The following is a 25,401-nucleotide window of genomic DNA, read 5'->3' as shown; positions in this document are numbered from 1 at the left end:
GTTGAAAGTTTCTTTTCACTTCCCACAGTAACGGCGTAAGGAAGAGCAAAATAAAACAGAGGGATGTCAAGCAAAAGTCAAGGTAACAGTTGAGCGTTTCAGGTGGTTGTTCTGAATGTCAGAATAAAAAGATCATGGACAAGTGGGGAAGGCAGGTTCTCGAGCTGGTGTGCTAGAGGATACATATTGAACTCTCATCCACAGCAGAAGCTGGTGTCTGCGCTCATCCACAGATACGGAGAGGATTCCTCTTAGATTGCAAATCACGCAACAAATGTGTGATTGCTACAGATCTTTTTGAATGAATAATTCACTGGCATACTGTAATTTAGCCTACCGAGATGTGATTGCAGCTGTTCCCCTACTGTATGTGTGTTTTGATTACGTGGAGTGTATCTTAAACCCCACAAGTGCATAAATAGCCCACGTATGTGATACGCAAACACTGCGTACATGCACACATAACACGAACGGTCTAAGGAAACGTTTTGTTTTGGGGATGATTACTTAGATGTGTATTTTAAGATAGAATTTATCTTTAAAAGAATCCGTGTAGGACACTTCCCTTTCCTTTTTTATCCATCTATGAAGTCTTCTTAACTGTGGTACTATATAGATACTTTTAGCCAACACTGTAGTATCAGGGGGTCTCTGTGTTATTAATGAATTTATCACTCCAAGACCATTGCAATATAAGAAATTGCTACTTTTGTGCCTAGTTTACATGTAGGAGACTGAAATGCAGAAACCAAAGTGACTTTTTCCATGGTTACATGGAACATTTAGAAGAACTACAACTGAGTATCTGGAGTCTTTTTATTATGCTTTATCCACAAACTACTCTGTTGTCCTCTCCCCCTCACACTTCCTTTCCCCAGAAAGAGAGACAGGGAAATTTTAGTGGTTTTAAAAATACTTGTGGGTTCCATTGGAATGCCGAGCAATCTGTGATTTTGAAATTCACCTTGTATTACCTTACATGCCATTCAATCCTTGTGTTTTTATGCTTCTTCTCTTGTAACAAACTTGTTTTGTACTCAGAATATATTTGTACATACAAAAACACTTGCCTGTACCCAAAATGTACATGGAAACAGCAATGATGATTCCTGAGGTTTAGGCAGCTGTTGCAAATACTTTGTGACCGAAGTGTGACATACACAGAAACGTGAGTGTCTTTGGGGCCTAGTTTGGAATAAAAATGGTAAACTAGTTCCTGGTAATGTGAGAAATGTACTGTTCCTATACATAACTGATGGTATAGATGGATTTAAGAACTGTAACTAAGAATAGTATTTGGCTTATCTGTCTTCAAAGTGTGAATAAGAAAGCAGCTTTCAAGATATTGCCTCTTTTTTTTTTTGCCTTGTCTTTAGGAAAAAAAACACCACTTGGTGATAACAGGTTTGAATATTAGATAAAATCTGAACTGATGCTGAAGTTAACTATTTTGCTCGTCTAGATGAGTGTTAAAACCCAGTTTATTCAAGTCTATATATATTAAAAAACTTACATTTGGCTCCAACTAATTTTTCAAGTCCACTGTTAGCAACTAGTCATTTGCCAAGTGCAGAACAAAAATGGAGGGAGTTGCAAGGAAAAAAAAGGAGCATTTCTGTTGACTGGAGTCGGAAATTTTTTTAGGGCTTGGTCAAAAGCTCATTGACGTCAGTAGAAAGTCTCTCATTAACATCACTGGGTTTGGCTTTTGGGGCATATGATGGCCCAGATTGTAATCTCAGTTAAATCCGATTCCGTTAGGGAATTTATTCACTAGTATAACACATTCAAGCTGCTCAAAGCTGTTTGCACTAAAAGTTTTCTTAATGAAAGGTAATATTTTTGCCAAAATGAAGTTGTCTGTGAAAACAAATACATTCTTCATATCTTCCGTGTTGCTTTATTTAAATTTTGAGATAATTTTTAGCAATTTATGTTCTCTTTATGAAATGACATATTTTTGGTTTTTGAAATATTGGTGCTTATTAAACTAGAGACACCAAAGATTGCTCAGGAAAGAAAAATGATAACATTATAACACGAATCACTAAAACCAGAATATGTGTCTCTCTCATACCCTGTAAAATAAAAACAATTTAAAACTTATTAAGACATCTGCATTGAAGTCTGTAACTCAGATCACAAGATGGACCAGTGACTTTTTTAGAAATAATATTCGTTAAACATCTGGAATACAAAAACATAAATAGCATAATGAAATGAAAAAAAACCTCTTGAAAATCTGATAAAAATAAAACGTGTTCATGTTTGCAGCATTATATTATGCAGTCTACATACTTTGCAGAAAGCTTTGTTCTGAGACATTGAAATAAGTTTTGCAAGGTATAGACGGCATATGTTAGCAGAGAAAAATGAGGTTTCAGAGATGTGTACAGAAGGGTAGGCATATAAGAAACATAAAAGGGGAAAGGAATATATGCAGAAAACATTGCTTTGTGTTGGAGGAGGCACAGAGGAGAAGGCGCTCATATTAACGAAGGCAAGTTTGAAGATGCTTGAACCAGTTTTGGTTTCCATTGAAATCAACGAGTACACAGTGAGGCCTCCGCGGACTCTCACGTGGGGAGGATTATGTGTCACAGAGTTTTGCCATTGTGCTGCCAGTGAAAGTCATTAGGACCATCTTTGTGAAAAACATTGTCTTGACAAGAAATGAAGATTTGAGATGGAAGTGGACGATAGAGAATTAGAAAACAGAAAACAATTCATTAATCCTTTATAAATGGGAGAATTACTTGAACTGTGCATTAAAATAAGTCATATGGTGAAAGGCATTTGATATTTGGTTACTATTTCATTTCTTACAACTAGCCATCGAGTACTTTATAAAGTCAGGAAATTAATGATCCTTGTAAAAATCAGAGATTTTTTTGAAAGCAAGCTGTAAAAGAACAAACAATTAAAAATAATCAATACCATTGTTCTTAGGAAACCTATGAGTACAACACTTCTTCTCAATTAGGGAAAAACTGTATTTTATGTTTCTCCCTTGCAAGCTGATCTTTGTTCACTTCAGCCTGTAATCTTGGTTTATGCTTTATGGCTAGTCTTTGTTCTGGGTGTTTTTGAAGCATTGCATGCCTTTTTAAAGGTTTCAACAGAAGAACAAACAGCAATGAACTCAAAGAACAAAGGATTGTTCTTTCTTTCCATCTTTTTTTTTTTTATTTATTTTTTTTTATTCTTTAAGGAAAGAGAGAAATGTTTCATCTCGGTTTTCTCCCCTTTCAGGAAGTTGATGGCAATAAAGTGATGTCTTCATTTGCCCCGCACAACTCATCTACCTCACCCTTGAAGGCAGAAGAAGGTGGGCGTCAGAGTGGAGAGTCATTGTCCAGCACAGCCCTGGGAACCCCGGAAAGGCGCAAAGGGAGCCTAGCAGATGTTGTAGACACCCTTAAGCAAAGGAAAATGGAAGAGCTCATCAAAAATGAGCCAGAAGGTAAGGCCTGGGAAACTGGCCAAATTTTTGTGGTTTGTTTTCTCCAGATTCTTTGCATACGTATACTTTTTAATCTTCCCATTTTCTGCTCCATTTGCTTTTTCTTGCTAGCAAAATTGAGGTAAAGAACTCATAGTTCTTGTCTACATTAGAGATAAATTTCGGCAGTATCCCTTCACAGCTAACGTTTGTAGCTTTTCCCAAATGAGAGCCTTTGCCTGACGTAACGGTCTTTCTGTCACAGTTTCAATAGACACGCCAACCTCTTCAACATGGGTCCAATGAACACTGTAATTTTAACAGCCTGGGGGTCATTTACGCCTCATTTACACCACTCCCTTCTCCCCCACTGCTAGAGCAAAAAGCAGTGTTGTCGGCAATGTCAGTGTTTTTGTGGAATTATCTAGGAGGCGTGTCATTATTTGAACGGTAAGAAGTTAAATTTGTAATTCATGAAAGCTTTTGTGTGGAGCATGTTCTATCATGTCATCCTCTGTTTATCTGTAGTGCAGGTATTATACAAACAGACACAGTACAGACTTTCTCTGCATTATGTCTGGCTAGAAGGTTTCAACCTTGGCCTATAGGTATCCACTCTGGAGAATCAGGTTCTTTTTGAGACTGTATGTCCAGTTGGTGACGATGCCACTTGAGTTCTGTGGCCTGAGACTAAGACCAAACATCTCGCCTCTGAGAAGCCACAGAACAGCTTTCCTTTCAGTAAGATTTTCAATCCCTTATGGGCCAGAGTCAAACCCCTGACTGGAAGATGAAGTTCTTGCTATATTCTTCATAGGTACCCAGCATGCATATTTACAGCTAGACTTCCAGGGGACTGTGAGCCGGTTGATGTTGTGTGAACACACTGAGCTTTATTCCCTAATGCACAGTAATAAGACTTCATTTTCATTTACACCTGCCTATCCTGATGTAGAAATCTATTTCAAAAGTTTAAAAGCGTGGCCCTCAGATCCCACTTCGCTGTTGAAGCATGAATTGACAGCACCTACAAGAAAATTTTAGGACAAACTGCATACCAGAATGAACATACAGATGCAAACACAGCCACGCTGTCACATACATGAGCATGACAGGATTGTAAATTAGTCTTCTCTACTTGACTGGAGGACATAGTAAGGGTCTGCTGGGAAGCAAATTCTTTGTCTAAGCATTTTTTGGAGTATTACATATAGTCATAGCATTTCATTTTGCATTTACATTGATTTGATGGTCGGTGCCATGACCTACCTTGTGCCTTTGAATGGAAAAGATCTTCCCTGTGTATGGTATGAGGTGGGGGGGAAGGAGACCAGACTTTAATATGAGAGGAACGAACAGGGGGTTCTGGGCAGCGTATAAATACTCTGTTGAGTATGAGGTTGTACAAGCTGCACAGACTCCATTAAGGAAAGGCCACAAATAGACATTAGAATGGTTACAAAGCCTCTGCATTATCTCAACTCTACTAAAATGAAAATATACAGTACAAACAAAAGATCTACAGCTTTGTGAAGAGATTGGAAGAGAGGGGAGGGGGAGCAACTGAATGTTGGGCTTTGCAAATGCATGCAACAGAAAATCTTTTCTTCCCTCTAGCCATTGTTCTATTGTCTTTCAAAGGCCATTAAAATGAACAGCAGGTTGTGATGAAAATTTCATTAAGCCCTAGTTAAATCATTATGAGGGTGCCATATTCACGTCTCTGCTTACTCCCCATCCAAGAAAATTGAATAGGAAACGGTTGGGTTTTTTTTTCCCCCCTTTCTCCTTAAAAGCGAACTAACAAAAGTTCAGAAGTTAGAAGAGAATGGGAAATGGGACATGAAACAAAAGGAGGCCAGAGAGGTGAGCTGGCTAGGAAGAAAATTAGACTTGCATAAGAGCATTGAAAGGTGGTGAGGGACAAATACATCATTTTGACAAGTCTCCCTCCCCCTTCCCTTCAGCCAACATGATTGTTTTTAGAGTGGCTAATTAAAACTTATATATTTCTGAGTGCAGATGGCAAGATTGTTCTTAGAGATCCTCCACAAATATGAGTCTCTTTCCCTGAAAGAAGTATGTTCTACTGCAAGCACAATGTCTTCTCTGTTTGAACAACAGCAGAAAATCTACTTATTGCCATGTCTTCTTCACATAGTGCTGAAGTAAAGTTGTCAGTCATCACTGGTTGCTAGTCAGGTAATTAGCATATTAATGAATTTCCCCATGAATAAGATAAGTTACATGGGGGAATCTTTGGTATTACATGTAGGTACCAATTCAACAATGCATGATCACTTGTCTATTTCAGTAATGATTTCTAGTCTTGCTAGTTTATGGAGCTTTCTAGAAGAAGATCAAGAATCTTGGTTAAGCTTTGTTGTATTTTGACAACTACAATAATATAATACTTTATTTCTCTTTGAGAGGAAAGGGAAACATTTGCACCAGTAGCTGAGGTTTAATTAAATCAAATTCCGGTGAATCTTTCAAAGACCAGATATGAGCCAGATTCCAATTTCTCTGTGTACTCACGTTTATATATTATTTAACTTGTACAATGGGCTATGTTTGCTCTGTTTTTATTGAGATTTTCTTCAGAATTACTGTGGGAAATGTGCTTTTGAAGCATTCTTTCAAATGGCCTGTTTCTTTAAAACCAGGCTGGGGGTGGAGGGGGGGGTAAAGAAAGAAGAGAGAAGGGCTGGGTAGTCAGCTTTAGGTCTCAATCCAAACCTCATATCAGTCAAAGAAGGGACTTCTCTTAAGTGGGTTTTGAGGACAAGTGAGATATTTCAAAATATTGATAACAGGTCTGACTGTTTTTAAGAAACTTTCTTGATATCAGGTAAATGATTTTCTTATGTTTATTACAACGTAAGAGTTAATGCTTAGTAAGTTTTGTCAGTAAAGGACAACGATTTTTACAGTGTTACGAAACGTACTGCTCAGAGTGCATGAATGCACATGGATGTGTATACATATGTGTAAGCACATACATGTACCCACACATGAGCTGACAAGGGAAGCATCACTGTTCATATAAATGGTTTCCATGTTGATTTGTTGTATATATGCCCTTGGTTTATGTGCCCTGTAGGAAGCCATGCTACCTACTCATTCCTAAGAATTTTCCGAAACTCGTCACTTTTCCTCCTTGCATATGTGTGTGGTTTTTGTTTTCGCAGGGATTTATACATAGCTCTAAAGCCCCATGCTCTTTTTTCTTTTTCTTTTTTTCCCCCTAAACTTGCCATTTTACTCTTGCCGTATGAAAGTATGTGATTGACAATGAGTCATGCAGACAGAGAGGCAGGGAGTGTTTCACTGAATCTAAAACTTGTGGAATTTTACTCATCGCTAATACAGTGCTCATTTTTCTTCTTTCAAATTCTGCAGAAAATCTTTATATGCAGCTTTAGTATTAGGCCCCCAAAGGCAGAAACCTATTACTGAAGTCACACAATGTTATTTTACATGAAACATTCTGTCCTTTCTAACTTGAACTTCAGAAGAGGAGTCAGTCCCCTTTTATTCCTGGTATACAATAATGAAGATAATGGAGTGGGTTTGGAGAAGCCTTATATACTGTGACAGACCTCAAGCCCTTGCCCTGAGGGTCGTCTGCCGACCATGGGATTCCTTTTGCAGCTAAAATCATTAGGCGAATGAGATACAGGCATGTTTTTCTTCTGTTTTCTTAAGGCATCAGAGGATGGCAGAGACTCTCCGTCTGTCTGTTCTCTTCATTTGTAGAAATGAAATGGAAATCTCTTTGAAGTCACTGAGCTTGACACAAGTTCATGAAAGCAAAGACCAAAGCAGCCACTTAGCTTTTTCTTGCACTATTAATGGGATTGGATTGCTGTATTTTAATTTATGGCCTGTGCTTGTGGAAAATTAAATCTCTGAAATATGTGTAGCCTTTCCTCTAAATGTATGGCTTGACTTCTGGAAAAAAAATAGGCAAACAAGTAAATTCTCTCCTGTTTTTAGAATAAGCCAGAGTAGTCACTGGCTCTTTACATCTCCAAACTTTTAATTAAGAATAAATCTCCTTTTTGTCCATTTTGACAGTATATGTTTGTAACAGATTATGTATCTCTTTACCTTTAAAACTTGCATACTGTATTTTCCGAAGCCAGATCTCTGTTATCATACAGAATTTGTAGGAATTCTAGATAAAATGGGTCATACGGGCATCTACCTGACCACAGAGACTGCGTGCACATATGAGTGTGTGCACATGTGGGTACGCTTGTTCGTCTGCATGGCTCATTCTTCTATAAGAACCTCTGAAGCTCAATTCTGTTCGGCTGTTTAAATGAATACTTGGAATTTTCTGTAAATACGTGTACGCAGATATACATCTATATATAAAGTGCGTGTATTGGATATATATATTTAAGTGTAAATATATATAAACATGCATACACAAGAATTGTGTATATGTAGTGTTTAATGTTGTTGCTACTCCAGAATTTCGATCTGCTAGTCCTTAGGTCTTCTGAGCAGGAACAAGTAATCTCAAGTGTTTAGTAAGCAGGTCAAATATATGTTTGCAGGGCATTAGCAGGCAATGTGAGTACTAGAGCCTCATGTATTATAGTATGCTGCAATACTATAAGTAATTACTTTGTTAGAAAGAAAGGGATGAGAAAGGCCTCTCGGGCATGATTTTTGTCTTATGAACATCCCCCAAAGGCTATTTGTGTTTGATGTTTAAGTTTACATTATAAATCACAACACCTGTTCCTGTGGTAATTTAAATGGCTGTTGTTTAAGCAGTTCTGTAGTCTATAAAAGTGAACCATATTGAATTCAGGCTCTCTAGTTGGAAAAAGATCCCAGAATATCTCCTAATATTATCAGACTTTTAATCAACATATCTTGTAAAGAAAGCAAGAGGTCTCTCTCTTCTTAAGCCATAAATTCCAAAGCAGACCATTAATGGGCACAAGAAGGCAGGCCTTTGAAATGCAGGCCCTGGTCTTTAAATCACATCTGATGAGATGGGAAGAAATAAGGTGAACAGATTCAAGAAAAGCCTAAGGATACTCTAACTGACTGAGGTTTGAATTTCTTTTATTTGTTTCTTCACTATCCCTTTGACAAAGTATGTGTTGAAGAGGCTTTGTAATGCTGCTCTACTGAAGGACAAACAAGGATACTTTTCAGTGGAGTACTTTTAAGTTTTGTTCATACACTCCTGCTGCTGTGGAAGGATGCTTCAAGTGCATTGTGGTTCCATGTTCATCTATGCAGTCTGTCACCAGAAAATGTGTCTTTTCTTGTGGAGCAAGCCAGCATCAAACTTCCATGCACTTCTTTCAAAGACCCTGCCATATGGAAAAGTGCATTCATATACTGCTGATAAAAATAAAAAATAATTTTAAAAAAAAGTTTATGAAATAGGTCTATGTGAAAAGAAGGCACTGTTAAATGCTGCGGTAGCTTTAGTCTTTATTAACAAGTGCTTTAACTCTACGACAGAAGTAGCCTAGTTTGAAGCCCTGCCAACTCATACTTGCTCAAAGTGAACTTTATTTGTTTGTCACCTTCAGTTTTTAAGTGTTTTCCTTCCTAATAGTTTAGCTCGATAGTCACGGTTTATTTCAATGGATGTTTTCAAAATCTGCTTAGATTCCCTTCCAAGTCGCTCTCGCTTACATCCTCAAAGCTTTGTAGCTTTTGTTTTTTTCTTTTCTCCTGTGATAAAGGCATCTGAGTTGCTGATACAGCATCTTAAATATAGACAAAAGCATTATGGTCAAGTCAGATTCGCGAATTTTGTGCTTTTGGAGAGAAGATACAATCCCGCTCCCTCTCCCTGTTATAGAATGAAAGGCTGGCCTGATGGATCTCCATAATTAAAGTTCCCTTCCAGGGTATATTCACTCCATAGTATTGGACAAGCAACAGCCAAAGCAAAATGCTTCATCTCTCACTTCCCATCTTTTACAGTACAGCATATAAGTGGTTCACCAAGATGAAAATATTTATTTGGGCTCCTGTCTGCCCCTAATTCCCCAGGTACCCAGGATCTTCAATAGCCGTGATTTATTTCAGTAGAAGTTTTCAAAACTTGCTGCCACTCTTACCCTCGGATCATTCTGAAGTGCCTATTGCCCCCGATGTATTCCAGCCAGATCAGTTTTCAGTCTGCCTTCATTTTTTCCCCTCTCTCTCTCTTTCTCTCTCCCCCTGCCAGCCCCCTGGAAAATCCATTAGCTTTCTGAGCTTCATTTCAGTCCTTGGATCACTACGGGAGAAGCCTCTGACCCAGGCTGGTAATACACAAATATACATGAGGGAGTGTGCCAGCTCTTTCTGTATGCTTATGTGTCTCAGCTTTTGGGGACGTCATTTACTCAAGGCTGAAGAGCGAGCCACCTGTTTCTCAGGCCTCTTGTCCCTCATATTAAAGGTTCAAGCCCTTGCTGAATAGTAACATCTTAATCTGGGCAACATACACAACACTTAGCTGAAACCTATTTGTCAAGCTAGCAGGGTTTGTGGGATTTTTATTTTTTCCTCTATCTTCCCCCCGAGGTGCTTGTCATGACCGTGCATATTAAAATTAATCAGACCTCCCAGGCTTGTGTGACTGTGTGGTTTAACATGAAGAAGTGGATATCAAGCATTTGCCCTAATTAAATAGGCCTGCTTGGTTTTGTTCTAGTGGATACTTGGTCTTTTTTTTAATAAGAGCTGCTTACAGAGGAGGCACGGCCAGCTCTAGAGTTGGTGGAGAGCCCACTTCAAAGTTTTCCCCACCACCTGCGCCCAGGATGCTGAGACCCGAAGGGCTCCCCGTGTTCTTTCTTAACAGCACAATTTGCGAGAAGTAAGTGGAGGGGGAAGGGGAAAATTCAGCCAAATGAGGGAGAGAACGATCAGGGGAAGAGGAGGCGAGGAGCTGGGAGGATCATGTGGATTGGCTTTTTGAAGTTGATTAAGATGACCTATCATCCTGTCTGATTAGCTTTAGATCTCAGGCTGCGCCATGAGCCATTCACAAGGCTGTCTTGTGTCCTCTGTTTACCAGGACCAAGGAAAAGCCTCTAACATGGCAAGGAACAGCATTTGCAGCAACTCTCCCTTGCCTGTTTAGCTAATGAAGGAGCCTTGTGAAAACACTTTAAAGTTTGAAGCTGTTGGTTGCTTTTATTAGTTACGTTTCTGTTTAACATTGGTATTTTTAAGGTGGTTTGAGCGTTGCCAGTTTAACACAAATATATACATCTTCTACCTTGTAAATAAGCTGTACTGGGAAGACAGAACGCCTTTCATCATCTTTTCTTCTCATACAGTTTCATTGTATTGTGGTTTCTGCATTGCCTCAGGAGAAAACGTGCTGTATGTGTGCGATTTCTATACTGTAACATAAGAATTCAAAAAGCGCTCAAAACAGAGTAAAGGAGTGTTTGGGGGGGGAACCCTAAAAGCTGTTAAATAGTAGTCAAGGACTGATACCATTTAGCAATTCAACAAGTTAATTTTAGCCAAAAATAGTAGAAAATTTGGAACGGTCAACATTTTTAGACAAAATGTTTCATTGGAAACGATATTTTTTGTTTTTAGATGTTTAAGATGATTAATCTGAAATGCAAATGAAAACATTTCAATTAGGATTAAATAAAACAGTTTGGGTCAGGTGGAAACAGCTTTTCCCCTGACTTGGCTTGGCAGCTGAAATGAAAAAACTCAAACTAGTCAAAGGAAAATGAGTTTCAAAACTGGGAAAGGTTTTGGGGGTGTTTTTGTATCTAATGACCTGAGAAGGACAAATGAGCAGTTGTTATAAAGACACTTAAACATATCTGAATGTTATGTGCTGTGTTTTTGAGAGGAAATTATAATATTTTAGTCAGAAAAGCTTTCAAAATTTGATTTTCTCCAAATGTGCAAATTTCTATGTCTTCTGAAGCCTCAGCCAGAAAAGTTTTGCAGCACCTAGGGCATTTTATGTTGAAACAAATTTTGGAAGTTTATCATACTTGATACGTTAGACATACCTGGCATGTCTCTACAGCAGAAACCTATGAGTCTGTTCTAGAGCGCCTAAAAATCTGCAGTCGTTACAACCCCAGAATTTGCTTTTGCTTTCTATTAAAATTCTTGCAATCCAGTACACAGGCAAAAAGCAAAGCTTTATTTATCTGTTTCTGTAGCAGTTCAAATCGCTGAAGTAAAACCCAGCAGGTAGGATGATACTTCATTGATTTAAAAATTTGTTGCACGTCCATGCACTAACTCATTGCCGTCTTTCTCTCTCTCTCGAAGCAGTAGTGTTATTCCTATTTTATTTTTCATTTCAAACCTTGGCACAACCCAAATGTAAAGAACCATATTGACACTGCCAAGCATCTGTCTGGTGCTTGACAGCATCATAGAAACCCTTCCACTGTTTCATCTGGGTTGCTATTGGTTATTTAACAACACAATGCGAACGGTGCAGTGTGGGTGTTATATGAAATGGAAAAAAAGGTTGAGCTGGGGGGAAGGAGCCCTGTACAAGTAAATACGTCTTTCATCGTATCTTTTGTTTAGTCTGTTTGCTGTGTGCTATTCAGTAGTCAATAGAAGTTGTTTGAAGGTTCTGCAGAAGGCTAAGAAACCTTTTCTTAAACTTTTCCTGCGTTTGTCTTAGTCCAGAAAGTTTTCTGCTTTTGTTTTTCTTGCCTAGCTTTGTTGTCACCTGTCTGTTGTTGAAGAGGTTTTGTGGTTGCTGTTTAGCTGGTACTTATGAAATGGTCCTTACTGAGCAGTGATCTTGTACAGGTGAAGTGGTCATTTTGAGAGCTTACGAAAGGTTTACCGTGGCAGTCTTTGGGGCAATAGAGTTCTTTCAAGCTTGCATTTTAATTTACTTATTTAGCTGGAAGTTGAAAGTAAAAAGTGAATCAAGAGAAAAATCAGTCTGTGCCTTCTGCTGAAGAATGCCCTCTTAGCACTTGGCGACTCGATTAGGCTTTCTGAGATGTTTAGCCTTGATTTAATTCGTATTTAAGATCTCTCCTCCCAGCACATTAATATAATGTCAATGTAGAATGCATTGCATGGTGTAATTACTGAAGAGAGCAGTAGTTGGGAAAACAGACGGTAATTGAACACATGGCTGTTTATTACAACAGGACAGTGCTCCTACGCTGGTATTTAGGGCATTAATAGGGAAGAATTGATTTGTTGTTTTAAGATGAATTCAATCACTGTTGCTTAGGCCTTTGTTTGTTCAGGCCGAGTTATGCTTTGTTTGTGTTATGTGCCCAAGAGGTTTACACACCACAGCGTGGCATTAGTCATGCAGAGGCCTTGGGAGCAGAGAGCCATTTAAATGAACAAAGGACATTTTTCTCTTTGGCTCTGTTTATCTTCCTCTCTAGTTTTGTTACCCTCTAATCTATCTCCATCTCTCTCCCCCTCTCTCTCCCCGCTCCTTTCCGCCCCACACATTTTTGATCAATGCAGAGGTCTTCCCGCTTTCTTCCTTCCCTGTTCTCTTTATTCACCCTCCTGACGAATGGAGCTCTGATTGACAGGTGGCAACGCAGGGTTGCAGCACGGTGTAGATAGGAGCGGTTGCTCCAAAGTTTGTGCAAGGAAGAATGGGGGCTGGAGCCTGGGGAGGAGAAACGTTCACCTTGGAGGAAAATGATTCATTTCAAAGTGAGAAGAGCGGCAATGAGGTGTGCCACCGCACGTCTCAGCTCCGGTGTTTTTGGAGGAGGCAACGCGCGCACCTTTTGTGGCTCCTGCTGGATTGAGCTCTAGTCGAGCTCTCTGCGGGCCACATCCTGTGATTTAATGAACCTTCTGCCCCCTTCTCCTTTCTACTGATGCAAGTCGGAGGGAGGAAGAGAGAACCACATGACTGGAGTTGAATTCCTGGTCTCCCTGTTGTGAGCAGTATGGTTTATATTTTAGGCTCATTGTGCTCGAGAGGAATCTTGTCTTGTTTTGGTTTTGAGTGTGGGAGAGTTTATAGACACTTTGGAACAATGTGGGCCGAATTCTGCTCTCAGATGTAAGTTCACAACTCCTGCTGAATATGGCAGGAGCTTTGAGAAGGCAACATTTGACCCAATACAGGATTTGTAAAGAATCCAATGTGAATTGTGTTTTTTTTTTATCCCAATACAGACAGGGATTATGCCTGTTCCTAGAAAGAACATTATTAAAAGAACTGAAAGGTAACAACAACAACAAAGTCTGTGCAGTCATTAATTTGTAGAAACTGAGATTTGCTGGATGGTGAGATACTTCCGTCTAAGTAATATAGTGCACAGTGAATTAGCCCCTAGACTTGCCTTTTGGAGGTATGGGAAGTTCTAGCTTATACAGCACATGGAAGGAGAGCTACAGATATGTGACATGGAGACCCAGATTCTTCCCGTCAGGGAGAAATAACAGTTTAGGACAAACGTTCATACACTGCAACATGCAAGGAAGGTTATGAACCTCAGTTGCTCATCTGAGCCTTTTAGCCATAATTAATTAAATTATTGCATCTCTGAATAAATAGTAGAGGCACAGGAAATGACAGCTATAAGAAGATCTGAAGTCCAACAGCATTTTTATTCATGCCTGCAGTTGGTTGTGCATGCTGTCTGCTATTTGACCGTTACTCATAAATATTTTCTAAATATCTGGAAAGTGTAATTGTAAAGGCTGAGCCCATATGCCCAAAGGGAAGTTTCCTTCCCACCTCAAAAAACCCCCCAAAACCAGTTGTTGTGTTGCTCTGCCAACAAGCACAAATGATCATGGCTAAAGATTTATATAGCCCTGAAGTTACAACTGGTGTCCAAGTATAACACTTTATCAGAAAGGAAAGCGTCGCTCCCGTCTTGGAAGTGGTTATCCAGTGGCCTGTTTTTCCAGTACAGTTTGGAATGTTGCATTAGTTTTGCACTGTAGATTAGCCCACACAATCTCAAGGTAAATAGTCTAGAGACAAAGATCACATGGAAGAAAAAAACCCTCTCAGTTTTGTATGCATCCTTCATATTTTTTCGCTATTTTTTTTTCTTCTGTTTTGCACACAACATGTGTCCCATTTCAGTGACTGAGCATCTTAACTCCCACAGAGTCAGGCACCAGGGGGGGAAAAAAAAAGGCAAAAAAGTCAACAACTAAACAGAAAAATTGATTCAACTGTAGTCCATTACCGTGTATTCACTCAGGTCCTGTAAGATCACTGCCTTCTTGCAAAATGTAAAGCACATTAATATATTTTTGCTGGGGTGTCTATACACTAGACTTAAATAAAACAATGCATTTTCAAACAGTGTCTTTTCCTTGTATGTGAAATTAATATTTGAAGGTGAAACTAGAGGACAGGAGTCTTTCGCTAATGATTTTCACCTGCAACAATTCTGGATTCCACGCTGAGCTCATGTACAGCCTTAATCAGGAGTGCTGTTTAACTAAATATGGAGACATTTCGCTGAAGATTATTTTATTTTAAGTCTTTTTTATGCATTTCCTCTTGCTGTGTCATCTAATAGATTCACAGCTCCTGTGAAGCTTTGGGGCATGGGACGCATATCCAGGCAAAACACATTCTTCCTTTACAAGTTTGCCCAAACCATTCCTGTCTGAGTTCAGAAGAATTAAGAAGCCGTCATTGGCAATAATTCTGTAACTAACCATAAAACTATTAGATGAATAATATACATGACATGGGGTTTAGGCTATAAGCTGTTCTTTTTGCTGAAAAAAAAATGCAGTCCTTTTGAGCTGATCATGTTGTTACATTACCATTTTTACCAGTATTTTGTTGCTAGACTGGTTATGGAAAGGGAGAACATAGTACTTGGCGGATGTTACACGGTATGCATGACCCAATATTTTAAAGTAACAGGGCCTACAGAAGGCAAAAAGACAACAAAATTAGAGGTGCTTTCTTACATTACTGCAAATAGACTGCAAAATTTTCCCATTTTTTCTAATGTAAACCCTTCTTGTTGGTTGTTGGTTTTGTCCTGGCCTTATGCCTTAGATGTAGCATGGGGTAAACTGCTGTTGAAGTGCAAGAGAGAGAGAGTTCAACTCCTGGTTCAGTTTCATCCTTGGTTTCTCACATCTTTGCTAATGATTGATCTGCTTATATTGGACATTATAAATGCTCACCAGAATTCAGATTGAATCTACCAACCACCACATTTTCAGGAGTGTTTGGCCATTTTTTAACTCATCTGCTTCAGCTCTTTCAGTAGACAGGTCCCTGTAGACAGGTGAAAAAGCATCAAGAGAAGAGGAATGAAGATGTCTTCTGCATTTGCATAAACAGGCACCATTGAGGGGAAATTAAATAGGGAGATAATTTTTGTAAGGTTTTCAATATAGCTCTTTAAGGGGAAGTTAAAAGATGTGCTGTACTGTTCTTCGGATCTTCTCATCTTCCTTAGGATGCACCCTTGCAATCTGATTAATATTGGGATAGCGAAAATACTAGTGGGGGTTTGTTTGTTTGATCAATTTATCTTTTTGTTGTTGTTGTTTTTGCAAAATCTGGTTCCTACTAGGAGAGGACATTGGGGTTGTTTAGGCAATCCCAGGTAGCTTTCCTCCCAGGCCACATGCATTCCATAAAGCTGTCAGTTCTTTAGCTTAATACTGGGTCTTAGTGTATTAATTCAAGGCTTTCAGTGATCCAGGACACAAGATGTGCCAGGAGTAGGAACTAAAATTAGAGGCAGACTTTTGGCCGTGAGAGCTGCTTGAGGCTACTTGGGGTGAAAGAGGAGGAAAGCGGCCTGACGTCAGTGACAGCCGAAGGACCGCAAGATGGCCAAAGCATCCCCTCAGATACAGGTTTTTCTGCAACACACACTCTAGTGAATGACCCTTTCTTTTTTGTCTCATCCCACTCACTGATACAGCATTCGGTGGTTTGTTTCACACACCAACCCCTCATTGAAAGCTCTCGTAGTTCACTTTTTACAGCAAAGTCCAGTTCTTGCTCTCATATTTCACTTTTTACAGCAAAGTCCAGTTCTTGCTGTACTGGCATTGTGGTTTGGGGGTGTTTTTTTGTTGTTGTTGTTGGGGTTTTTTTTCCCCCTGCCATTCTAAAAGAGGAATGAAAGCTTAAATAGTAGCTAATCTTTGATAACGGGCACCTAAAAAAAGTGAAAGCATTGTGAAACAAAGTTAAATCCTTCTGAGGAATTCTAAGTTTCCATTCATAGAAAACAGCTCACGATGATGTAAACTAATGGTAAAAAAAAAATGAGGCAAAACAGGGCTGAGCGACAGAAAATTACTCCTTCCTCCTTCACTTTAGTGAATATATTTTGATATGTAAAATTTTATGCTCTTGGCTGTATGCAAGAATCATTTCCCTGTAATTTTTTTCTGTATATCATAATTCTGTTAAGGACTATGAATGAGGAATAATGAGGCATTATTGTTTGATTATGTAGATTCTGTTGTGATCCCTTCTTGTTTACTTCATTTAAACTGTCGATACGGTTCTTGCCATGTAGAAATAATAACTGTGTTATTTCATGAATATGAGATGACAAGGACCTTGTTTTGAATTGCTGTAACACGTGTTCCTCCTCTGTGATCATTTCAGGCCATCCGAAACATATTCTTTCTTCATGAAAAGATAAATAGTCAGAAACACAGGATCATAGACATGTAGTCGTTATGAAAGTTCTTCAGTCTTTACATTATCTGGGCTTGTCTCTTTCTAGTAAAGTCATAAGGCTGCACTTTAGCACTGGTATGGGATTCACATAATCATAAGAAGAGTGCCCTGGTCTAAATAAGATGTGTAGAGACCCTTCTACAATATGAGAATTTTGCCTTATATTCAAACATAGAAAGATTATTTAAAGTTTTTATTGTCAGGGAAAAAACCTTCTCTGAAATCTGTACTGTGAATCTAAACTCTGATATTTTGCTCCTATTCATGTACAGCACTTTCTTTGATGACTGTTGGAGTTCTGATCTCACTGGGAGAGGAGAATATTGGAGCTGAGATTTCTTGAACAGAGCTTAGGGGATAATATTGTGTTTAGTTTGTTTCACTAGATGCAAGCTAATCAGAGAATAATTAACAGTCAAAATGCCAAGGTCCTTATTCATGTAAAGGATCTGGTATTGAAGTCTTCACTAAAGTAACGCTCACGTTGAATTCCGTGAGACTTTAAACTGAACAAATGCTTCAGGATTTGTCCGCAGCTATTTTCTCCGTGTCAGTTTTTAATGAGCTTCCCATGAAAGTGCTTAACAATTGTACTGACTTTGATTTTTCAAGGTTTTGGAGAAAATTGCTTTCTCAGGTTGTGAAAAAAATGTTGAAACAAAAAAAGCACATTTTTCCACCATGATATCAAATATACTGTAAGCAAATTCAAAGACTGCCTCACCTCATGCTTGCTGATAAGGCAGTATGTTAAGGGATGTTATAAAAGAGTATTGTCTAGAAATTGCCAGGAGGAAGCTGATAGATAAAGGTATTTTAGACCTCATCTTAAGTTCTGGGGATCGAGATAAAATTTAGATAGAGAGGTAGCTATTGTTGCCAGTTCTTTGTTTGTTTTATAAATGAAAGGAGGGAAAAAAAAAAAGCCACCGCTAAGATCGCCATAGAGAGCCTGGTGTTTAAATGCCGTGGTTTTGTGTCAGAAGAAGCAGCGGGTGTATCTGGATTCATCCTTTGCCTTGCTTTCCTCGGTTGTCACTGAGAGCTCCCAGGCTGAGACAGATGGCTGCTGGTTTAGTTGTATGCGTGGGAGACAGGAACTTCCACATGTGATTTTTTACCATTTGGTAGTAATTAGTTTGTTGTATAAATTAACATTAAGTGAACCATTCTTCAGGCATTGTTTGTAATTATCTTCTTTGAGCCTCTGAGTTGTGTAAAGAAATAAAAAGCAGGGAAGAAGCTGCTTCTTATTTTGTACAGGGAAAGGACTCTATCATTAAGCGGAACAGAGCAGCAATTATCATCGTGTGCCCAGTAGACTGAAAACTTTGAAAAAAAAGCTTAAAAAAAAGCAATATATTTTTTCTGTAAATATTAATGGAAATTAATGATTTAGAAGTGCGGATAAATTTTTGTAAAATTTGTAAGAATGAAGTATGAATAAAAGCAGTGGTGATCATGTCTTCCTGACGTTATCATTATTACTGCTAGTACAAATACCACTGCTACTACTTCGTTTGGTGTATGTGAAGAGTAGAGGGTTACTTTATTTTTTAAAATATATGTTCTCTCAATTTTATTACTTTTTTTTCTCCCATCTTTGACATATTTCCTTAATTTTTTTGAGGTAGGCAGTAAGGATCTTGTGTCTGCATATCAGGCAATGAACGATTGTTAGTGCTGGTTTTCTCCCGGGATTTCTGTCACTTCCAGTGACCAGCCAAATTGGAATTGTCAGGAGAACAGCCTCTCACATGTTCCCTGGCACTTGTGTTTCCAGACTTGGCCAGAATCCAGCCATGCAGAGGTTCATGGACGTGAAAAATAACAGGGAAAATGCCCTCTGGTATTTGCCCAGCATTTTACTAATGTATTGGTAATCTCTAGGTTCATTTACTGGAAAAGTTCAGGCTTCAGCAAGTAAGAAAGTTTTATATTTCATGAGACTGGAGTTCTCAGGAGTGGGTGAGAACTGGTGTCTGTGTCCATCTTTTAGTATAGTTCTCCTGCCCTGGATACAAAGCTGGCAAGATGGGCAACGCGGCACTGTGCAGTAAATCCTCTCACATACAGGCTAGGCTGCAGTAGTAAAACTCAGGTGTAGTCCATCACAAGGCACTCCAGAGCTTCATTAAAATTAATTTAGTATCCGAAGTGTACCCTCCAGAGAAAGGTTCACGTGACTTGAGTTTTAAACTGTCTTGGCATTTGCTGGTGAAACAAAATGAAGACAACCTTAAACCCAAACTTGGACTTGTCTAGGCAAACCGGTGCTGGTTGTGGCTTTACCTAAATTCGTTGCATACAGGGCCCACACCTGAGAGGTACAGTTGAGTCGTCTTTCTCCTGACAGAATTGCCGTTAATATTTCTACGTGTCCAGATAAATTGTTTTACCTGGACAATAAATGCTAAAAGAAGACTTGAAATTCTGAAGTGAGTAAATATAGATGCAGCTTAGTTGAGAATTGTTCTGTTTTTCTTGGCACGGTGAACTAGTCTATATGAAGCTCCGTGCTGTTTGGGATAGAGCAAGGTGGGAGGGAGCGTGTGGGAGCTTTAGTGGCTGGAAACGCAAGGAGAATACAAGCCGAGTATGCTGAAACCTGGGGCGAGGAGAAAGCTACTGTGGATGGTTTTTTCCCTCTTTTTCTTTCTGGCAAGGGTTAACGCTGTAACCGAGAACATCTATGATTCTCCAGCTTTTGATATCAATGAATCAAATATTTTCTGAACTGTTCCTATTGAACGCTTTTTTTTCCCTCTTTTCTCAACTACAAAAACTGAAGGCGCCAACCATGCTTTGATATCGATGTGACAGTGTGGTGGGTAGGCTTGCAGGGTAGCTGAAGTGAGCACGTGAGCTTTTCAGTTCACGTTCATCCCGCTCGAAGGGTTGTGGGACGACAAGGAAGAGCTGAACACAGCCTTTTGTTGTATGAAATATACAGCCGCAGCAGCACCGTGCCAACTGTAGGGCTGTTCTTTTATCCCTGGAGGAATACAAGGAGGAAGGCTTGGTCCTGTGGCTAGAAGCACAGAGCAGATTCAGAAAATAGAATTTCTTCTGGGTTTGGTTCTGTGTTGTTGTTTTGGGTGGTTGTGGGTTGGTTGGTTGGTTGGTTGGTTGGTTTGTTTTCCTCCACTGGTTTTCCACATGAATGTCATTCTCTGTGTCCAACTTCCGTATTTTTAAATCATGGTTGATAATAGTGACTGTATCCTTCTTCACAGTGAAATGTAATGACTGCTTGGGAGATGCAGCCTGATAGTGGTCCTCCTTACAAGAAAGGACTGTGCACAGGTCTGAGGAAAGAAGCTGGCTGGAAACAGGCATCTGTTACAACTCAGCCTCATTTGTCTGCCTAACCAGAAATGAGATTGCAGGTTGAGTTTGGAAGCCTTTTGCCTGAATTCAGTAGCTTTCTCGTAGCCAGATCTCACTTTCACCTCAGTGGGATTTCTGCAAGTGGAGCAGCTGCAGAGTGGGGCCTGTGGGGTTGTTGTGCAATGTGTAGTTGGTGCTGTAGCTTTGCATGGTAGTTACACTACCAGGAAAACGTTTGGTTTCCATACCTCCTCCTAGATTCTCCTTTTCCTGGCCCAGGCATTTCTCCTTGTTGAATCCCCTGCTGTTCTTACCTGGAGCAAGGGCTGTCCTGGGACACAAGGCTGTGGTCCTCTGGGCTTGCAGTCCTCGTGGCACAGGACATCACGCACACGTGCCGGAGTAGAGGATTGTAGGGGTAAAGGCAAACATAAAATCACGCCCTCCTCGCCCGCCACGGAAGAAAAATTCTTGCTGTTTCACACACTTGCCCTCACATGCCTCGTAGAATTTATTTATTTATTTTATGGACATGCGAGTTACAAGCTTTGGCATGGCAAGAAGGCGAGGAATTTTTTGTTTTGCTTTTAGTTTGGGGAAGAGGCGGGTGGGAAGGAGCGTGTGGGAGCTTCAGTGACTGGGAGCTCAAAGAGAATGCATTAATTAACCCAGGAGGTTCGCTGGGATGCGGGAGTGAGAAACTGCAGCTTTAAAATCCGGTGATCTTTATCCATTGTTGGGTTTGGGTCAAAGACCTTGGATAAGAGAAGAGGGAAGAAGGGTGAGCGGGAGGGTGGGCACAATGGGAACCAGATGTTTCAAGCTGACGGGGGTCGGCCTCTCTGTTATTGTGTGACAAGCCACTGATCTCCCCCGCACACCGAGCCTTCAAAAGTATGTCATTCCTTTCTGAAGTCCTTCTGTCCTCCACAGAGGGAGGGGGAGAGAAAAAAGGGGGGGAAGCACACACTTATACAGACATGCATACATGCAGGCATACATACATGCATACATGCATGCAGACATGCTCACACAGCCCTGGCTCTGCTTTTTTCCTTTGGCCTACCTTGTCGAATGGCCCTGGAAGACTAAACAGGTGTTATCTACTTTTGATTTCAGTGCATTTAAATTAATCCTGTCAGCTCAGCTGTTAAAACAACTGTCATCTCCAGCTGTTAGTAATTTTCGACTGGGCACTTTTACAGGTTGCCAAGTTCTGCGCCTGCATTGTGAATCTCTCGCTCCCTTTCTCTCGAAGCGCTATAGTAACAATTTGTATTTTTTTTTAAAGGGGACTTGCATTGCACTGTTTTTCTTATTGAACCCTGTTTATTATATATCGAAATAATAATATCACAAAACCCAACATCATCATGCCAGACTCTGGAATAAAGAGCTAAACCATGTGTGGAGTGCAGTGCATATCAATCTTCTCTGGGTTTGTTGCAGCCTCTGTGCATTTTAAATTTGAATGAGAGATGAATCAACCTGAGGGTTTGGGAGGGAGGAAGAGGGGGCTCTAAATTTTTATTGCCAAAAATAAAGCCTCCTTTTTCAAAGCACTGGTCTCTTTTTTCCTTTCTGCCTTGATGTGCATTTCATTTTCATAACTAGTGTTAACAGGATGTACCTTGTAAGGAAAATATTTAAACTACCTTTCAATTGTTAAATTAATGACATACACATGGTAGCCTTAAGAATTGTAGGGGAAAAAAATCATAAATTGGATACATGATATTGATTTCAGTAGACACTCTCTAATGTGGCTTATTCCTATGTGGTCAGGATCTATAGTCCATTACCAGTGCCTCAGAGTCAGACAGCACTTGTGGATGACACAGAGCCGAATCCTGACAAGGAAGGCTTTCTGTGCCTTTAACTTTTCCACTCATTACAGTTGTCTGGACAGATTTTCAACTGGTATAGAACTGAGGCTGCTCCCTTGACTTACATTGCAAGCTGTCCTTAGAACACTAGAAGGGATTATTCAGACATTCTTTTGCATGTTCCTAGGAAAAGGGTGTATTATATTTAAAAAGTGGCTATAGGTAATCTTTTTCTGAGCAGACTGCAGACGATTTCAAGTGTCAGGTAGCCAAATAAAAGGGATGCTTTAAAAAATCATGCTTCGTCTTGTCTGTCTCCTACATAAATAAGGGCGCTGTTTCTATATCTTGTAGTAAAATAAAGACTTCAAATTTGAAACCTCATTTCTTAAGATTTTCATTATCGTTTAGTTTTGAATTTCTTCAAGAAAACTCTCTTAAAATAGGAAATACTCCCCAAATAATACCAGTACAATTATTTTCCTTTCACTCTTCATTCTTACGCTTGGATGAAGAATTTTATTATTTAAGAAAAGAAACCAAAAACTTTAGTAATTATATGAAAGATAAAAAGGAAACGTCAGATGCAGGAGTACCATCTAATTCAGCAGGGCAGGTGCTGATCTCATTTCCACCTTTAAAATGTATCTCTGCTTTTTGGCATGTTCAGCCTGTAATACAGAGTTGCAGCTGTCTGAGCAGCATCCTAAATTCCAATACAGTTGTGGCTGTTTTTGAAAGCCCCCACGTGAATATCTTCCTAGAGGAGTTTTGGATTCTTTATGAAATAACTGTATTCATATGCATCAGTCTTTGGGTGACCCATCATAATTATCTTTCTTTTCAAGCAGTGCTATCCTTTAAGTAGGAGATGAAACAGCTTCCTCAAATTTCCCACCCCTTACTAAACAATTGTAGTATTTTTCAGTTAAATGTCAAATGATTAGGGAAGGTCCCTTTCAGTATTTAAATCTGGAATACTACTTAGGAAGTATGCATCTGTGCATGGGAGGCTGTGGATATGTAGGACAAATTACGTACATACATACATACACAAAATACTATTGCTACTAGCATTAGCATGAGCTGTGGTTGCTTATAGAGTCATAGAATAGTTTGGGTTGGAAGGGACCTTCAAAGGTCATCTAGTCCAACCCCCCTGCAATGAGCAGGGACATCTTCAACTAGATCATTTTGCTGTGTCTCTCATGCTGCATGGATAAATATACTGGAGCTACAGTGGTACACCAGACACATTTCAGTAGAGAGTTTAACATAATTTCCTTAATGTAAGAGTTTAATCAATAATATATTTCACAGAAGCTGTTACTGGGCAGGAATGTCATTAGATCAAAGCAAGTACTTCCTATAAAGTACTGCTTTTTGGAAAACAAACTGAAATGATTGAAAATTCAAAGAAAAGACACACTGTGATGGACACCTTTTTCTACGCAAAACCCAAACACTGTGTTTTAGGGAGACTGGAGAGCAGTTTCTGATGCAGTTTCATTTGGTCATTTATAGTGTATGTGATACTTCATTGCTTAAACTTTCATCAAGCCCTGCTGGAAGACACATTGTCAAATGTTCTTGCTTACAAGGATTTATCAATATAGGTTTAGTTTCCGCTTTGCAGGATGCCCCTAGGTGTTTGAAAAACAGCTGAAGTTTGAAGCGCCAGACATGCTTATGGTTCCCGAGGTGGACTGCTGCTTCCGTTCGCCTTCCATCTCCACATCTTGTCCCCACCACCTTTCGCACCAGAACTGATGTTTGACTCATGGCTTCTGCAACAAGCTGTGACCATCTCCTTGGTGCCGAATACCGTTAAAGCTATGGCACTTCTTAAAATTAGATGATGGTTAACTTAGTGCTGCAAAGGCTTATTTATGCGTATTTTTCTTGTTGTCTTTTGCCATTTGCAAGTTGCTTTCCTTTCCTTGCGGACGCATAGCTTGAATCTCCTTTGGCCTGACACCATTGCAGAAGACAGGTATCCTGTTGACATCAGTGAAATTATCTATGCGTAAAATTGAAGTGAGACTGAATCAGAGCCCTGTGTCTTCAGCATGCAAAATGTGTATCTACTTTGCTTACTCAAATTAAAAGGTACTTCCAAACGTTTGAGGGTGTTGTGCGACTTGAAATGTTCCATTAATCTTATCTATATGTAGTAAAACTTTGTCAATTCACAGTAATGACTCTGGGAGTTAACAGGTAAGCACATTTTTCAGCTGGCCTTCCCTTGGGCGAGGGACTGAACCTAAACTCTTGACCCTACACATCTAAATTTAGGGGTATTCAAAATCTGAATTTTGCAACTTGAGTCAATATTTAAATTTCTTTGACTTTGCATTTAGTAGTTTTGGCCAACTGATTTATGTTTGACAATCCAAAGGTGTAAGAGATATCTACACATGCTATTATCTCTCAGAAGATAGACAGAGCACACATACAAAGGGTGGGGGCTGTGGAATGCTCTAGCCTGCCTGAGGAGGAGTCTGCAGCTACACAAATATTCATGCTGCTGAATTCATAAAACTCGTCCCCATCGTCAGGGATCAAGGATGCCCATTAATGGCCCAGAACTCAAGGGACCTGTGATACTTATAACAGTATTTGTCCATCCTTTTTTTTCTGACTGGTGTGAATAGAGGGAGACTTACCTGAAGCCTGGTTTTTGAGAGGAAAGATTGCTCCATTGCATTTTTTCTACCATTGACAGAAAAAAATGTGTAACAGGAGGAAAACCAGGCTCTGGTTATTTATTCCTGTTTTCTTTCAGTTTTCATCTTTCGGTTCTGTATGTTATTTTCCCTTTCTTCTTGCCTTCTTTTTCAATCTTTCCACTTATATTCTTGAAAGAGTTCATTAACATCCATTAACGAGATTTGACGAGCATGAACAAGCATCTCCAAGGCAAGCAAGAAAAGCGACAGTAATAGCAAATACAATAGTGAAAATTTGATATCAACAGGCCACGACTATGTGAAGTGCACTGCAATGTCAATATAGCGTAGAATCTTGCTAGGCTCTTAATTAAGCACCGATTTCTGTTAGATGAGATATTAAATGCACTTCTTGATGGTACTTATGGATCTCTAACCCCAATATATAGTAAGCTATGCTTATGAAGTTCC

The 25,401-nt window shown here is 39.5% G+C and overlaps 1 protein-coding gene across 3 annotated transcripts in view; it reads left to right on the top strand.

Annotated features, from left to right (window-relative positions):
* SOX5 (SRY-box transcription factor 5) overlaps positions 1–25,401 on the top strand; it is a 359,749-nt gene that overhangs the window by 129,547 nt on the left and 204,801 nt on the right. For all 3 annotated transcript variants that reach the window (XM_065649584.1, XM_065649592.1, XM_065649575.1), the window contains one exon: positions 3,253–3,463. In XM_065649584.1, coding sequence (XP_065505656.1) covers positions 3,253–3,463 — 211 coding nt within the window. The remainder of the gene's footprint in view (positions 1–3,252; positions 3,464–25,401) is intronic.

This window comes from Caloenas nicobarica, chromosome 1 (genome assembly GCF_036013445.1).
Source record: "Caloenas nicobarica isolate bCalNic1 chromosome 1, bCalNic1.hap1, whole genome shotgun sequence".
Lineage (NCBI taxonomy): Eukaryota > Metazoa > Chordata > Aves > Columbiformes > Columbidae > Caloenas > Caloenas nicobarica.
This window is presented reverse-complemented; position numbering and strand designations above follow the sequence as displayed.